The sequence below is a fragment of the Equus caballus genome, chromosome 7 (assembly GCF_041296265.1).
Source record: "Equus caballus isolate H_3958 breed thoroughbred chromosome 7, TB-T2T, whole genome shotgun sequence".
Taxonomy (NCBI): domain Eukaryota; kingdom Metazoa; phylum Chordata; class Mammalia; order Perissodactyla; family Equidae; genus Equus; species Equus caballus.
The window spans coordinates 90,913,730-90,931,168 of NC_091690.1; the positions used below are offsets into that span (position 1 = coordinate 90,913,730).

Below are 17,439 nucleotides of genomic sequence, written 5' to 3' on the forward strand. Positions count from 1 at the left end.
CGGGGCACGAGAGAAGGCCACCAAACATGCCTTTGGTGTTCGTGTGTCATCTTCTGAATGGTTTTCTCTAACTCTGCTCACTTGGTGCCCACTTTCTGATGCCAGGAAGTGTAGTGGAAAATAATGAGATAATGCCCAGTTTATCGTGACAAGGGGGAATCTGAGGATGAAATGATGGATGTCCCTCATGATGTGGATGTTGCAGAAAGAAAGATTCTTGTCCAGGAGCAGGATGAGCTGGACTCACACACCTCTAGGCCAGTTGAATTGGCCTCAACTTTAATAAATATTTCATGAGGAAAGTCATCAACTGCATGTTTACAGGGGAATTCCAGGCACGCTGGTGGGTCATACGTTGTATTTATTCTTTAAGCAAAAGCAGAGTTGTCTGGCGTTATTAGTGTTAGTAAATCTCTGCTGGCAGGGACAGGTTTCCCTAGATACGTTGCGGAGAGGAAGAACTCAGTCCATGGGAAAAGTGCCATTGGAGCCCGTGGAGTGGCATTTGGATCCTTCTAGACTCAGGATTCTCTGAATTTAGGACCCCATTTATCAGACTGCCCGCTTTATTTTGAGGAACTTAATCTGTTTGCAGCAGGCCAGATTGCTCAGTGTCCCATCAAAATTCCTGTCAGAAAAATCACTGGCTGGCCGATTGTGAACTTGTCAGAGTGACAAGTGGGCACGGTGACAGGTGGCATTACTGGGTTTTGCATTGAATGAATGCAGCTGTGTGGAGTGGCGGGTGGCGCCTGAAACTGAACGCTGTTGACGAGAGGGGGGAAATGAAAAGTGCAACCTATATCCTTTGGACCTAACATTTTTCACTCTGCATCTTTTCTCCTCTTCTCTCTCTTCTTTTTCCTTCTGTATTACTTTTCTTTTTACTTACTCTTGTCTCCTCTCTCTCTCATCCTGTTTCTTCTGCTCTTCCTTCTTGACTCGCAGATGTAGAGAGAGAGATCCATGCAGCCCCACACGTGAGTGAGAAATTAATTCAGCTGTTCCGGAATAAGAGTGAATTCACCTTTTTGGCCACTGTGCAGCAGAAGCCGTCAACTTCAGGAGTGATACTGTCCATTCGAGAACTGGAAAACAGGTAAGAAAGCTCTTTGTACTTTTGAAAACCTGCTTAGAATGAAGGGGCTACACACATGCCTTGGAATTTAGAGATAGTAGCTCCAAGAAAACATTCAGCTAGCCGAGGCCTGGGTCCTGTTGAACACATTGACTTACTTTGCATTAGGAATTTACTTTGGGCAAAGTGGCTTTCTTGTTTGCTCTCCAAGGACCACTCGTGAATGTCTTTCTCACCTATCTTATATCTGCTGCTAGACTTGGCTCATGTACAGTTATGAGCGCATGATGACATTTCGGTCAATGATGGACCACATATATGACAGTGGTCTCATAAGATAAGTACCATGTAGCCTAGGTGTGTAGGAGGCTGTACCATTTAGGTTTGTGTAAGTATACTGTATGATGATCACACAACGTCGAAATTGCCTAAGGACACATTTCTCAAAATATGTCCCTGTCGTAATGTGATGCGGGACTGTAAAACTACATTCTACCCATCATATTTAGGTCATCAAGCAAGTTAACAAGTTATATTTAACAACAACCTTCAACAAACATTTATTTTGTGTCCTTTATGCAGAAACTGTGCTTAACACTGAGAATATTAAGGTGAATAATACAGAATTTTTATTCTAAGGATCCCATCAGCTGGTAGGGAAGATGGACAAATATCATGAAATGTTGTAGGTGCAGTGCTAGAAATTTGTGTTTAGGGAGTAAAAGTAATGGTGGTCAATTCCACTAAGGATGGCCGTAAGCAAGAAAGGCTTCAGAAAGGGTGATGCTTGTATAAGGAAACGTTAGTACTCTATACAAATATATATGTATGTAGTCACCCTGTAAAGGAAATTTAGTTTTATCCTGATTTACTGAAAGACCAAAAAGTCGTGAATAATTGTTAAGTTTTCTTAAATATCTCTTCAGGGTACCTTTTGAGTTAATTGTGTTTTTTTCCCTTTCATCTATTGACATAATTAATTACATTGAGTCCATAGTGTTGAACTATTTTGAAATTCTTAAACTTACACTTACTAATATTTTATTTAGGATTTTTGCATCGATATTAATAATGATAACTAAAAATAGTAGTAGTAACTATTTTAAGCACTGATAAATGCTGGGCATTGTTCCAAACACTTTACGCTAAGTCCGTTAGACACTTAAATGTTTTCACTCATTAATTGAGATACAGTAGGTTTTTCTGTGTACATGGTTAATTTGAGGCCTTTTGAATTCTTTTTGTGTTCTAGACTGGTTTAAATATCTAGGCCATCCTTCCTTTATAAATGTTTCTGGTAGAATCAGCCCGAAAGAACATGGGCTGATAATTTGTTTTCCGGGAGGCTGGGAAACCTTTTATTACTGGAAATGTGCATTTTCCATCTTTTATGGCATAGTTCTATTTAATTTTAAACTCTTCTTTGGGTTGATTTATGTGTTGTCAGAATCATATTTCATTGAGATCGTTTTTTGGGTAAATAGTTGGACAGTATATTCTCCTTAATAAAATTTTCATATTTGTGGTTACATCTTCTTGAATTTGTAATGTGAAGTATATGTATTTCCTTTTTGTTTTCTTGGTCACGCTCATCACAGGATTGTGTAATTTCTTGGCCTTTTTAATGAAACAATTCTTAGTTTTATTGATCAAGTCTACGGTTTTTCATTTTAATTTCATTGATTTCTGCTTTTTTATCACTTTTTAGTAGTATTTTTAGTAGCTTCTCGGATGTTGGGTTCATTTGTTTTCAGTATTTCCTGTTTACTAGCACAATCACTGAGGGCTTTATTTTTCCTGTGAGTATTGCTTTGGCTATAGCCCGTTGATACTGCTATTTAGGGTTTTCATTTTCTGAACTTTGGCATAGTTCTTAATTTCAGTTTGACTTCCTCTTTGACCCCAATTAGAAGGGTGTTTAAAAATTTCAAAGCGATCAAGTTAAATACTTGATGGATGCCTTCTGGTTTTGTTAATTGAAGATGTGCTGTAAGATCTATAGATTTGAGATTGCTGAAACTTTTTCTGCTGACTTTGTACATGCTCAATATTTTTATTTTTGGGTGGTGCCTTTTAAAAGGATGGTGGTTTTGGTGTGTGTATAGATATATACAGATACCACTTTATACGTGACACCTTTCTGTTGTATTATTCAACTTCTGTGTGTTTTTTATTTTCTCCTTGAATTATGATATCTGGGAGGGGTGGATTCTACTGTGATTAGACTTCTATCATATTCTCCTTAAATAGGTTTAGGGACCAGGCCTGGAAATGTCATATGTTACCTGCGCCGCATTTCATTGACCACTACTGGGATATTGTCTAGCAGTGTGCCAAGGAGGAGAGGACATGCATACTGGGATAACTAGGCAGTCTCTTGATTGTTTGGGATGTTTTCAATGTGGTTTGTGCCCACATGTATGAAAGTAGCATAGGGAAGAGATTGTATCACGTAGGGTTTTTCTTTTTTGTTTTTCAAGTAATACTCTTGGGCATACAGTATACATTCAATATTTACTGAATAGATAGAAATAGATTGTTTTTCTCCATCTCTCATTAAGGCTGCTCAGAAATTTCATGGCTCAGTTCAAAGTTTCACATGGAGTATATTGTCCCAGGAATAGGCACTGCCCCGGCTGTACTACCTGTGGATGCTGCACAGGACAGTGAAAAGGCAAAGGTGTTGGTATCTGGAGATTGAAATGAATAAAACCTTGGGATTTGTAAAACACCAGCATAGTTCTTGGCATATAATAGGAACCCAATAAAAAAAAAGCCATTGTAATTTAAATAAATTGAATTAAAAAAAAAGCCATGATGATGATGATGATGATGATGATGATGATGTCGAGGTGGAAATTTGATGCTGAGGAGTGGCTAGGAAGCACAGTCACTTTTTTCTCAAGTTCAGTGGTTAAGGGAAAACAATGTATGTCACCTGAACCTTCTGGTAGTGTTCAATTTCCGGTCAGAAGTCACCTTTGCTGATAAAGCACAATGGGGGAACGGCATTCTGGATCTGAACACTCTCCCTAGCCATCATTTGCACCACAGGAAGTAATCATCCAACTGCCTTTTCCAAAGCTGTCAGCCAGAAAAACTGCATTTACTGTTTTGGAAATCACTGTTTCCAATTTCTGTTAGGCTTCCGGCTACTCTCAGGGAGGGCCATTATTGAATTAATGGCAGAAGAGTTCATTCAGTGGCTGAGTTCTCCTCTAGCCACAGGCAGGCATCTCTCTCACCTGGTGGGGATACAGCGGCCAGAGGTGGGTCATGTGGGAAGCTGTGACTCCTTAAACTGGGAGTGAACTTCTTGGCACAGCAATATCTGGAAACTCCCTAGGTCATTGAGCCAGTTGAGTTCCCATGAATGTCTTAAGTGAGTAGACAGAATGAAATGGAAAAACTTAAAGATGTTGGAAACGTACCTAGAGGTAGCAATTGAAATAGACGCTTATGTCATGGAATGGGCACTCTATTATTAATTCTAATCTATATGTCTAATCTGATGGATTCTTTTTTTCCCCCAATATCAATAGAATACATTGGAAGAGCAGCAATGATGAATCTGTCTTGCTGAACTATCTTAATGGATATTGCAGATTTTACGTTTATTTTTCCTGATTCAAGTGTGTTCATATAAGGCTTTGATAAAACGGAAAGCTTAATTAACATAGATTAAATCTAGTTGAATGTTCTGCCAGTATATGCAACTCTGTAAGATATAATGGGGAATCTTTTGTTTTTCTTTTATTCCTAAATTATAGATAAAATTGAATTTAAGCGTAATTAGATTGGAAGCTGAAAGCTAGAGTCTAATAAAAACCTTCCTGCGGAGCACTTCAATGAGGAGACGAAGAGGACATTTTTGGCTTCTTAGGGCATCTCCTTTTTTTAAACAAAAATTTAAAAGATACTGTTTCAAAAGATACTCCTCAGTTTTCTGAGTTCTTGTGGTGGGAAGAACATTCCACTTAGATGCCAGGTAGACCTGGGTTCAATTCCCGGTTCTGTCAACTACCAGACATGTAAGCTTTTGCAATTGCTTTTAATTGACCTCGCCCTAGTGTCCTGCCATGTCAAGTGATGGTCTTGGCGACTCTGTCGTGGGTTACTGGGAGCACTCAATAGGAGCACTTACACGAATGGTTTCTCACACAGCTCACGTCACGGCACTCAACAGATATCATTTCCCTTCCTCTCCTCATGGCTTCTTTCTCTATTTCCTAATTCCCTCCCAAATTCTTCAGAAGGGAAAAAGACCTTTTTGGGACCTTTTCACCACTTGCAATAGAAATTTGGTTTTCACATCAAGAGGTTGTTACAGATAACCAAAAATACTGAGTTGTCCTGATGGAAGGCAGTCTGTCATTTCTAAGGAGTAGGTTTGCCTTTTCTAACTAAGGAGTAGGTTTAACTTTCTAACTGGATGATTTAAGCTAATATTTAAATTAGTTTGTACTTTCAGATAATTTATTGAACATCAGAATGGAGGGTAGAGGTTAGAGGAAGAAATTCCAGGAGACTGTTACATAGTTTGATGAAGCCAGCCCAAGAAAAATCTTTTTCTTTGGGTGATTAACAGTATATTTCCAGAAATTGAACCTTTTCTATAAACTTAAAAGTTCTTTCCTTAAAGAGATAGTCTAGGGCTTATATTATTTAAAAATCAGATTTTCAATTGTTAAATTGCTTTCATTTGGAAAGGAAAGAGCTAAGTTCAAGCTGGAATCTTGCCCTAGGGCAGATCCTTTTGCAGTAGATAGACAGGTCTCCACATCACATTCAAACAAGAGGAGAGGCTTCACACTGAGAACTGTGCTCTGATGAGCCCAGAAGCTCCCGTAGCAACAGCAGTCAGGACATATTCCTGAAAACCTGCCCTATACCAGGTGTGGTCCTGGACGCTGGGCTGTGATTGTGAAGCATACGGGGGTGGAAAAAGTCCATTAAGGAAACACCACAACGTATGGTTAGTGCTCTGGTAGGGGGAATACAGGAAGCACAGAGCAGGGTACCTTGCCTTGCCCAAAAGGACGTGGAAGGTCTTCCCACCGAGAGTTATACTTAGTAGGAAAAATAGAATAAGTAGAAATCAGCCGGAAGAAATGAATGGAAGACGGTTGTGGATGCAGCATGAGCAAAGGGGTGAGAGATGAGAGAGATCATGGTGCATTAAAAGAACTGAAGAAAAATGCAATGTTATTAGAGAGTGGGGAGAACACAGGGAAGAAGGGGCAAGGTGTGGCAAGAAGTGGACCTGGAGAGTCAGGCAGGAGGCCAGATTGGGATGCCTTCATAAGCAATGCACAGGGGTTTAGCCTGGATTCCAAGGGCAGCTGGGAGCCATGGAAGGGATGCAAGTGCAGGTGTAGTGTGGTTAGATTTGTGTTTTAGAAAGATAGCACTAGGTGCTTAGTGGAGAATGGGGTGGAGGGGCAGAACTGGAGACAGAAGGCCAGTTACAAAGCTGCTGCGGCTGTGTAGAATCTAGACTCGAGCCAAGAGGGCGGGTCCTGGCCTTGGTCAGGTGATGGTGGTGCAGATGGAGAGAAGTTGATTAATTTAAGAGATAATTAGGAGGTTGAGAAAACTGGTTCTGGTTCTAAGTGGGCCGTTGGGGGTTGGAGAGGGGGGAGTCGAGGGTGATGCCCAGGCTTCCAGCTCAGGCTTCTGGGAGTCCTGTGCCCTGAGCAGGCAGAGCAGGGGGTGCATGGCTTTTTTTTATCCTTGTGTTATGTGTGTCATGTAGCATAGTTCTTGAATTTACTTTAAGATTTTAGTTCAATAAACGAACAAAAATATAGAAAAGCTGAAAAGGGTAATAATTGATGGGAAATGTTCTCAGTAAATGGATTCCCCTGCTTCTGGATAGAGGCTTCTTGAAGAAGAAAACAACCAGAAGTGAATATGTGCGTCTAGAGTTGCTTCCAAATGCTAGGAGAAAGATACCTGGAATCTGGGTTTCTAACTTGATCTTTATGCCTAGCAGAGTGTAGACACAGCTACGAGGGAAGGTTGAAAGGCTGCACTGTGCCTTAGAAAGTAGCAATTTCATATAGAAATGAAAATGAATGGAAGGATCTCATGTCAAAGTGAGGAGGTTTTTCAGGAACACGCTAATTAAATAAAATTTAAGTCTTTGTTGGAAGAAATGAAGCTGTGCAGATAACTTTTGACCTTAATTGAATACAAGAAGTAATCACAGCAATGGAGTATAATGTTTTGGGCAAATTGCTCATGCCTGTATATATGCATATTAGATTTTGGATTGCTTAGAGTTTGAGAAATGGCAAAACGGCAAAGGTAGCAGTTAACCTTTACTTTTTAAGTAAAAAAGTCACAATTTCATTAATATTTATGCATAAAATCATTTAAGTTCAATGGAATTCTCCTGGAGGATTTAAAACACTGACTTCTTTGACTTGCTTAGAATTGGTAATTATGAAACACCTGCATGCCTGGGTAATACGTATTCATTCAACTGGCTCTGTGGAGAGAAATGTGGAAGATGAGCCTTGTCACTTATGAAAGATAACTTTAACCCCCTGATTTGCTGAGTTCTGGGTGGAGGGCACCCCAGACAGTCAATCCATTGAGGGTCGTGCAATGGCAGAGATACTGGGCCGGGAGTCAGAAGAAATGGGCTCAAGTCTCTGTTCTGTCAGTGAGTATTCAGGAGCCCCTGGGCGGGCCCCTCCCTGTACCTCAGTTTACTTATCTGTCAAATTGGAATTCTTTCATTATTCATCAGATACTAATGTGTGGGCAGAGCATTGGTGGACCCTTCAGTGGTGAGGAGGACCTGCAAATGGCCGGTCTTCAGGGAAGTTGCATTCTGATGGGGCAAGTGAGATACATATGGTTAAAGTTACACCTAATGATAAATGTCATAGAGGCAAACAAAACAGAAAGACAAGTGACAGATCAGTGGAGAAAGAGGGTCCAGAGAAGGCTCTATGAGGATGGGGCCCTTGAACTGAATCAAAGAGGCAGCTATGGGAAAATCAGAAAGATGAGTGCCACAGAGGAGCAGAGGAGACAGTAAGTGCAATGGTCCTGCAGCAGGATCCTGCCTAGTGTGCTCAGGGGACGGACTGAGGGCTGGTGTATATGGAGCCTGGTAAATTGCAGGTGAGGAGAGGAATGGTCCTTGAGGAGAAGATGTAACAGTAATAGCTGCCTTGACAATTTCACACTGTGAGAGAGAGTGTAAATGACAAAGTGTGATATTTACACAGGTCATGCCATTTCAGGTCCAAAAGTACTTCTTGAGCACCAGGTACACGCAAAGAAAGTCTACTCATCCATGTTCCTTGGAAATCAAAATAATTTCATAGCTCATGGAACTATAACAACTACATAATGTTTTTGTAAAGCAAATGAATAAACTCTGTGGTTTTTTTGGGGGGGGTGTTTCAGTTTCTCCCCTTCTACCACTTCTAGTTGATTGAGTTGGTTGCCAATAATTATAAGCTGGTAGGAGTGAATCGTTAATTCACCATCTGAAGCATTATCAGTTCATCTGGACACAGCCAGATAAGGTTCTTCCAGCAAATAATAGCCTTTCCTGAGAGTGGAAGCTCTCATCCCCGAGGAGGTGGACATGACATAGAGATGGAGAAGTATGTGGTGTGTGGGAGTAAGGGCGGGCCCTTGAAGAGGTCCTTGTGACCGGAATGCAGCCTGCAGGGAGAGCTGGGGTGGTGGCATTGGTAGGCTCCCAGTGAAAGGCAGCCTGTAGGATTTGTTGAGGAGCATGGACTGTATCTTATAGGATAGAGGTTGAAACTCTAGGCCTATAGTTAGCTTGCAGAACTGCTTTATTGGGCTCACATTATAATGGCCCCCACATTATTTTCCCGTTAAAATATTTTTTTAAAAAAATCATGAATTAGTTGCCAACATTTGAAAATTGGGTGATTTGGCCTAAAAATCCAGCTTTCCAGATTCTCATGAAAAACAGTACAAGCGTTCTTCAGATTGCCGCAGTCCCCTATCTCTCTCCATTGTCTCCCTATCACTATGAGGCCGTGTGTTGTTTGCTTTTGTTGTTTGTGTTAACGTGCAGTTAGGAGAAAAGCGAAACTCTTGTACCCATGTTTTTATTAAAAGAAGAAAACTAAAGACAATTAATGGGCTGCTTGTTTTAAGACAACTGCTTCAAATTCATAGCACGCTCAGTCCTGTGAGATACCTGCCTGGCCCCTGAGGTTTGTGAGTCCCCTCTGTCGGGGCTGGTGAAGCAGGAGACTTCATGCTGAGACAGCTGCTTTAGGGAGAGTTCTTAGGTGGCTGTGCAGAGGATGCATTTGCCACGCTGGCATTTTTGTTGCTAGTTAAGGGAGTAGGCCAGTTCAGGAGTCATGGTTTGGAAAAGGTGCTCTTCAGACTGAGAAAGGTTGAAACAAAAACGAGCGCAGAGACGGAAGGAGCTGAAAGCTCCCTGGATTGCACACATTGCACCTTCCAAACAGGACTTATTTCTGAAGCTGAATTGCGTTGTTTTCCACAAACCACCCCAAGGGCATTTCACTTTTCTATGGCCATGGTGACCACATTTTCTGAAGTCAGAGTTTGGAAATGTATAGCCTGACAAGGAATTTTAGGCTGACTTAGGGGTAATTCTTAGTTTGGAAGATAGGGTTTGTTTCCTGAAATCATGGAATCCTTCGGATGTGTTAACGACTAAGTGGGAATAGGGCAATGAATTATCCTAGAATAACTGTATTTTAAAATCTGGGCTGTGTAGTTGTTGGTTTATCAGATGTGGCTCTGTAAAAACAAAAGATGTACATGATGAGTTTAAAGGGGACAGTGGAAATCACCATGGCTGGCCCGTTTATCTCCTTTCATTCTGCCCTGATTTGATTCTGGATCCTCAGCTGTCAGCTTTGGGAATATAGAATACTTTATCTCTTTCTGGATATTTTATATTCAGTGTCTTGACTTTATCTTGATTCAAACCAACAAGAGGTGGAAATGCTCTATAGCTGTTTCCAGCATTCAAAACATGATCCTGTACTTTTTAAGAGAGCACGTGAATTCATTTGGTACTTTTTGACTTTAGCATTATTCACAAAAGAAGCTTGGGCTGGAAACTGGGGCTGTTGGTCTGGCTAACCTTAGATGGTGACAACTTTTGGTCTGAATTTGCGTTTCACTTGAGACGTATAATGAAAGGGGAGCAAAATGATTGATACCTAGAATGTGCCAGATTGTGACTTTCATGATCTCATTTTGTCCTCCTCACAACCAAGATAAGATAGGTATTATTTTTCCATCTTTGAAATCATGAAACTGCTGTTCAGAGAGGCTGAATAATTCGTCCAAGGTTATGCAGATAGAAGGTGGCAGAGCCAGAATACAAAGCCAAGTGTAAAGACTTTGAAATAAGACCCAGAAAGGTGCTTAAGGATTTTGACTAATGTGTTATCTTTAAATATCATTGTTCCTCTCTTACCTCTGGTGTTCCTTCATGTGAGTAATTAGTTTTGCTGAGTTGACCATGTAGAGATGGATGTCATTCTGGTCTGACTCAGGGCACACATCACTGATTAGCACGGGAGTTCCCCCGAATAGGTTCCAAGGACCACTGGGCCTGCAAGATAGTCAGTCTTGTGACACAAGAGTTATGGGGTTGATGAACTTGAGGAAGATGACACACTTTCTTTCTTGGAGAATCACAATAAATACTAGCATGTTAAGAGTTCTTTAAATTCCTGGAATAAAGTACTAGGCACTATATTAAGTACTTCAAATGCATCCCTGTATTGAATCTTTACGAAACTGTGTCAAGGGTTCTGTTATTATCTCCACTTCATGGATGAGGGAACAAGCATGGATTGTTGGCTGCTTGGTCACAGGTCACCCAGCTAGTAAGATGATTCAGCTGGGAGTCAAACCCAGGCATCTGACTTCTCAGCACGTTTTCTTTTTATCAGTGTATTGTATTGGTTCCTTAAACTTGCTTACCATAGCGTTTCCCAGACTTATTTTTATCATGCAGCACTTCGGGGAGTGTCATTTAATCCCACTTAGTTGAACCAGTACTCTAACAAACCCCGGGAAGTGCAGCATGCACAGCACTGATCCAAGGCCACCCTGGGCGATCATTGCGGAAAGCGGTTTGGCAGCCTTGGAGAGTCTTGGGACCCCGGATAGTGGAATAGGCGGGGGTGTCAGGGACCTGGCAGGAAGAGGCCACGTGAGGCTTGATGGAGTTGAACCTGGTTAAAGTATCTCATTAGCCACTGGCACTCGCACTTTGCCTTCAGTGGTTGGCAATGAGATGGCTGTTGAGAAAGACTCCTGTTCCAATGCTCTGAAGGTGTCCAGTGCCCAGCCAGGCTTTGATGGTACACTGAGGACAATACCTGGGGCTCTCTCCACCTGTCAAGGTTCAAAGGCAGCAAGAGGGACCAGATAAGTGCAATGTTTACTTATAAATTGTCAATGAGACTTTTTAAATTGTTAGTTTCAGATGAGGATGAGATAAATCACTCCTTAGCTGACTAGTCAATGAAAAATACAACTCATGGGCTTTTCTGATGTCATATTTCCGTCCTTTAAGCCAGTGTGGATCCCAGAAATGGGTGGATTAGCTGGTAAAATTCAGACACTTTAAGCTTGAAGAAAGCCGTGAGAATTTATAAGCATCTTTTCCCACTTCTTTTCGCAAAGGCTATGAAATGTGTTAAGTACAGCAACTCCAGGGGTTCAAAATAGCTTCATCTTTCATCTTGCAGAGTGCCTTGGGGACTCGAGGAGTTATTTACTGTAGCTGCATGGCACCATAGGGACAAAGATAATCCACATGATCCCTTGAGCTCCTTCCCAGCAAACTGTGTAGGAAGATCTGTAGTGGGTACTCTTTGTGGGGGGGTGGAGTCACACTGTAGTAGCAATGGAATTTGAACCCTATGACAGTATTAAATGCTGTTTTGATGGCCCAGGAATTCCGGCTACAGGAATTTTGAGCAACCTTTTTCAGTGGTGACTCCCGGTGCTCTGTCGTTTTTGGAAGCCTAGAATAATTTCAGATTCCTGTGCTTGGAGAACAGCGATGCTTCTGAATAAGGCCTGATGTAATGTAGCCGCAGGTATGTGCAGAACTTAGGAGGAACTTTCCCTTTCCTGAGAAAGATTAGTGGAAGACAGCCAGTGTTTTGTGCCCATTTAGGCCGACGGCCAGCTTGGGGACCTCTCTGTTTTTCTCTTCTTTGAAGAGTTGTTAAACACCTTTTTATAAACGAGGTGCTGTATGAGTTGGTGGGGAGGTTGGTTGCAATGTGCCTTTGGGGAGACGGACCCATCAACAATTACAGCATACTGGGTATGTGTTATAAATGGGGTGAGTCACGTCATGTGGCTCTTTTGCCCAGCATCCTTTGATTGTCTCCCCACTGATTCAGGATACAACCCACAGGGTTTACCACTGCTACAAGGCTCTCTGATCTGGCCTCTGCCTGCCCCTCATCTCCTGCCATCATCTCATCTCCTGCCCCTGCTACATTGTCACTCAGCTCAGTCACAGTGGCCTCCCTGCTGTTCCACAAACATGTTCAGTTTCCTCTTGCATCTGTCCCAAGGCTACGTGTATTTCCCTTGCCTAAGAACACCCGTCTCCTGCAGGGCTCTCCTCGTTCAGGACATTATTCAGAAGTCCTTTCAGGTACTCACACCTTATTAGAGCCTTCTCTGACATCCCTATCTAAACTAGCCCCTCCTTGCCCCTGCCGTGCTCCATCCCCATGGCCCTGCACTTTATCATCTGACATGATAGATATTTACTTGTCCCCTCCCCACCTTCCATTAGACAAGCGACTCAGGTGCAGAAATTTCAGTTATGTTGTTCCCGCTTTATCCCAAGCACCTTGACCAGTGCCTGGCACCTTGTAGGGCCCAGTGAATACGTATTGAATGAGTAGATGAGGAGAAAATCCTGTTGAAACAGAGAGGGAAGCCACTAAGTCTTCTAGGGAAAGTCAAGGGAGGATTTATAGAGAAGGTGGCATTTAACCTGGGACTTGAGATATAAGTATGAGTTTGCCAGGTGGGCAATGTGTGGGCTGGGGAGGTAGGTGAGGGGGGAGGGAAGGATGGAGGGTATCTCTGGGCATGGCAATCACAGCAAAGGCATGATGCATTACTCCTCCCCTCCCTGCATCCCTCGCCCTCCTCTGACTGCCTCTACCATACAAATTCCTATCTAGATCATTTCTGGGAGAGTTTACCATTGAGCTTCTTGTTCTCAGGCTCCCATGCTACAGTGAGATGTGTCAAGTGCCTGATTGAGCTTAAGTATGATTATGATGAGGTTGGGGAAGGGGTGGGTGTATTCATTCTTCTGCAATGAGTATTATCAGCTTATAACTAGCTCCTTCTATGAAGTACACAGGGGTTTCGCATGCTGGCAGAGGGATTGTAAAACATCTTGAATTGATTGTAGGGTAATAATGTCCATCTCCAAAAGGACTTGTTATGATTGTAAAATGTCCAACTGTTTTCATACATTTAAAACTCAGGATGAAGTTAGATTTCCACTTGGGGCTTTTTCTCAGTCTGACACTTGGAATTTTAATTGAGCCTTGGTAGCTAGATCTTTAAAATGAGATAATGTTCAAACATTGTAATTAAATTTTTAGAAAGGGCAGCAATAACTTACGTACCAACAGGCTCAGCCTGCGTTCTGTAATGATTCATGTATTGCTTAATCGGAGTATCAGAGCTGCTCTCGTGTTCATTTGCATGTTACTGGGGAGTGCTTGCTTAGCAAATGAGGATGAGCCATCAGAAAGCTCTTAAATACCTTCAGAGACGAGCGGAGGGCCTCCTCTAGATCCCTCGGTAGGCAGTAATAATAGGTCCAGTTCCTTTCTGTTTTCCTCTTTTCTTTTTCTTTTTTAAAAAACTACTTTATTAAAGTATTGAAATATGAAAACCTGTGCATATTTAACATGTACCACTTGATGAGATCAGAGATGAGTATACACTTGTGAAAACATCATCACCGATGTCATAAACATATCCATCACCTCCAAAAGTTTCCTTCCACCCTCTTTATTTGTTATTATTGCTATTATTATTTGGTGTTTGTGTAATATGAACACTTAACATAAAATCTATCCTCTTGGCAAGTTTTTAAAGTATACAATACAGTACTGTTAACTCTAAGCTGTACTGATGTTTTCTTCTAAAAAGGTATCAAAGTAATTGATCAGACCACTGTGTTTAGTCAGGCTCCTGGTGGGTCCACGGGCGGCCCCAAGTCAGAACTGAGAGAACCAGGTCAAGCTAGGAATGGACGTGAGCAGACGATGAGTTGGCACTTGAGGCTAGACTGGGGATCAGGGAACACAGACAAGGTGGATCGTTAGGCAGAGTAGTGAGCTGGAAGCAGAGTAGAAAGACTCCAGGGACATGCAGAAGTTGAGGTCAAGGTCAAGAGAATGGGTTGGTAAACTGACATAGTCAGGACTCAGAGAGCACTGGGGTAATGGATGCCAGGCCCTCACAGAAAGACATCAAATAGTATAGCAGACGTAAGCTGTTAGCACCAAGGTAACTTCAACTGCTCACATCCTAGCAAGGGCATAATATGGTGTAAATGTTGGTTGAATTAATGAGAAACTTTTTTTTTTTTTTCCTGAGATGGGAAGCTTTTGTGCTAGGTCAAGAGTCACCCTTAGGGGCTGGCCCTGTGGCCAGGTGGTTAAGTTCACACCCTCCACTTTGGGTAGCCCAGGGTTTCACCAGTTCGAGTCCTGGGTGCAGACATGGCACCGCTCATCAGGCCATGCTATAGCAGCATCCCATATAGCAGAGCCAGAAGGACCTACAACTAGAATATGCAACTATATACTGGGGGGCTTTGTGGAGAAGAAGAAGAAGAAAAAATTGGCAACTGATGTTAGCTCAGGGCCAATCTTTGAAAAAAAGTGACCCTTAGGGCAGGTCTGCCCCGGGGTCTGCACTTGTGGATGGTGAAGCACATCAGAGAGGTGTTAAGGATTCATCTGTTTAAAATGAGAATTGTGAAGCTGGGTTTTCTGGCAATTGTGACAGCTCACTGGTGTTGGGAGTCCCGGCCATCTTTACATCCTTTGTTTGGATGCTGGAGCTGAGCCTTTAAGGGTGGGTTTGAGGTGCAGGTATTGAGGAGGGGAAGAACATTCCAGGTAGAAGGAATAGTGGTTACCAACGCAGGGTGGGAAGGTAAAGGTTGGAGGCCGGAAGCGGGTGGTGGTCAGGTTGGAGTCTTGTGTGCTTGGTTTTGTTTGAAGAGCTTGCGCTTGGGACGATATATGCCGAATGAATGCATGAGCCTTGCATTTCCATGATGGGGAGTAAAGAGGCCTAAGGCAGGTCCAGTTTTCAGGGTACAGGGTGATCCCTAGACATGCATCTGAGGTCCTTGGCCTGGAAAGCTGGAGAGCTGCTTTGCTCAGAGACATGAGCCGTGATAGGACTGTGCAGGAATGCACTGCACTAAAGGGAGGAACACCCGGTCTGGGAGGGGAAGCAGCAGCAGGCAGGGCTGGGAGGGCCTCAGGCACACCCTGAGGCCTTTTCCGCACCCCTGCCCCCACCCCCCACATCCCCATGGACTTCAGGCTGTGGAAGGCGTGGGTGGATATTTTAATTACGCGAGGAGCTTTTAAAATATGGATTTTAGGAATTGTTATGAATCTGAACTTTGGATTTTGGGATTTTGCTTCAGAAGTCTCAGTTTTAATTAAATTTCCAGGTGATTCTAATGCAAGCATTCTGTGGAGAAGTGTGTGTGCGCAGCATTTCCAACTATGCCTATGTCCTCTCTCGACAAGGCCAGAGAGAGGAAACAGCCATCCCACCAGGGCTGGAAGGCAAGCCAAGGCTCATGCAGATCCCCCAGAGATTTCCCTCCCCCGGCCATGAGGAATCTGTACTGATCAGGATACAGAGTTGGATGCTGAAACATAGACCAACATAACAATGGTTTAAACAGAACGAGAGTTTAATTCTCTTATGTAGCAGTTTGAATGCAGGTCGTCCAGTTTATGGACATCACAGAGTTGGGAACTAGGCTCTTCTGTATTGTGGGCCTGCAATCTCTAGGGTGTTGCCCTCTGCCTTGAGGTTCATGATGGTTCACCACACCAGCATGAATGGAAACAGAAGTGGAGAGCATGCTCTTCACATCTTAATGTGACTTTCACTCACATCCTAATGGCCAGAACTTGATCACATGACCAAAGTAGCTGCAAGGAAGGCAGGGAATGTGGCCTTTATTCTGGGCAGCCGTGTGCCCCGCTAACATTCTCTTGCTAAAGGAAGGCATGGAGAGTGGACACAGGGGGACAGCCAGCGTTTTCTGCCTCCAGCAGTCTTCCAGATCTTTTCTGAGAGAGTCCTTGACTCCTCTCTGGTCACGTGAGTGTGAATCCCTGAAGAATTAATTTTCATTGCACAATTCTGGGTGAGGAGCTGGTCAGGAGATTGATCCCCTTCCAGAAAAATCATCCAAAGGCTGGCTGTGGAAGCTGGCTTCCCTGGAGTTCTCATCATAAAACCCCTCTGAGCACAACAGAGTTTTGGCTGGAGTCCGTCTAGGTATTTGACTGAAACAGTTTAAATTTGCTTGTGCTTTGTAAGTGTGACCTTTGCATAGAACGGAGGGACAGAGTGAGGGTCTCTAGAGACATTATTTGTGGCTGAGTGGAGGTGGAGGCAACTAGCAGTTGCTGAGGGTGTGCTTTTGTGTGTTAAATGCTTTCCATATGGGATAGGGTGTTATCCAACCAGAAGATCTGAATTTCAGACCTGGATCTATTGCTTACTGGCAGTTGGCTTAATGATTGTAACTCGAAGAGAATGATGCTGGAATTGCCAAGAATAGCCTTGGTTTTGGGGTGAGAGCATGGAGAGAAGAAGGAATTATGGCTTATGTTGTCTGAGTCTCAGTGTTTTCCTCTGTAAAATAGGGATTCTGATGGTTCCTGTCAAGATGTGAACATTAATGTATAATTTCTAATTCCATGGAACCCCTCATATTGTCCTATGCCCTGAAGAGCTTGGGTGACCAATGTCAAAATAAAACTATGTTTTCATTCTTGTAATGATTTAAATTCAAGTGAGATATTTATAGAACTTTATAGTCGCTGTCAGTGCTCATTATTACATTGTCAGATCAAGTGGCAGTAAGCTTTCTCTGGCTTAGGGATTCTTGGGGCTTAAATAGGGGACTGTCTTCTCATTGGCAGTTCTAGCTAAGGATGTGCCATGTTTGTTTGTTCCCATAATAGATGAGTGCAGGTGTTTCTGGCTAGACATTGCTCCTGGGCAGCCCTTCTTTCAGTGGAGATTTAGAGACCCAA

The 17,439-nt window shown here is 42.7% G+C and overlaps 1 protein-coding gene across 4 annotated transcripts in view; it reads left to right on the top strand.

The window, feature by feature from the left end:
- NELL1 (neural EGFL like 1) overlaps positions 1-17,439 on the top strand; it is a 753,092-nt gene that overhangs the window by 80,699 nt on the left and 654,954 nt on the right. For all 4 annotated transcript variants that reach the window (XM_023646175.2, XM_023646174.2, XM_070273436.1 and 1 more), the window contains exon 3: positions 949-1,099. In XM_023646175.2, coding sequence (XP_023501943.1) covers positions 949-1,099 — 151 coding nt within the window. The remainder of the gene's footprint in view (positions 1-948; positions 1,100-17,439) is intronic.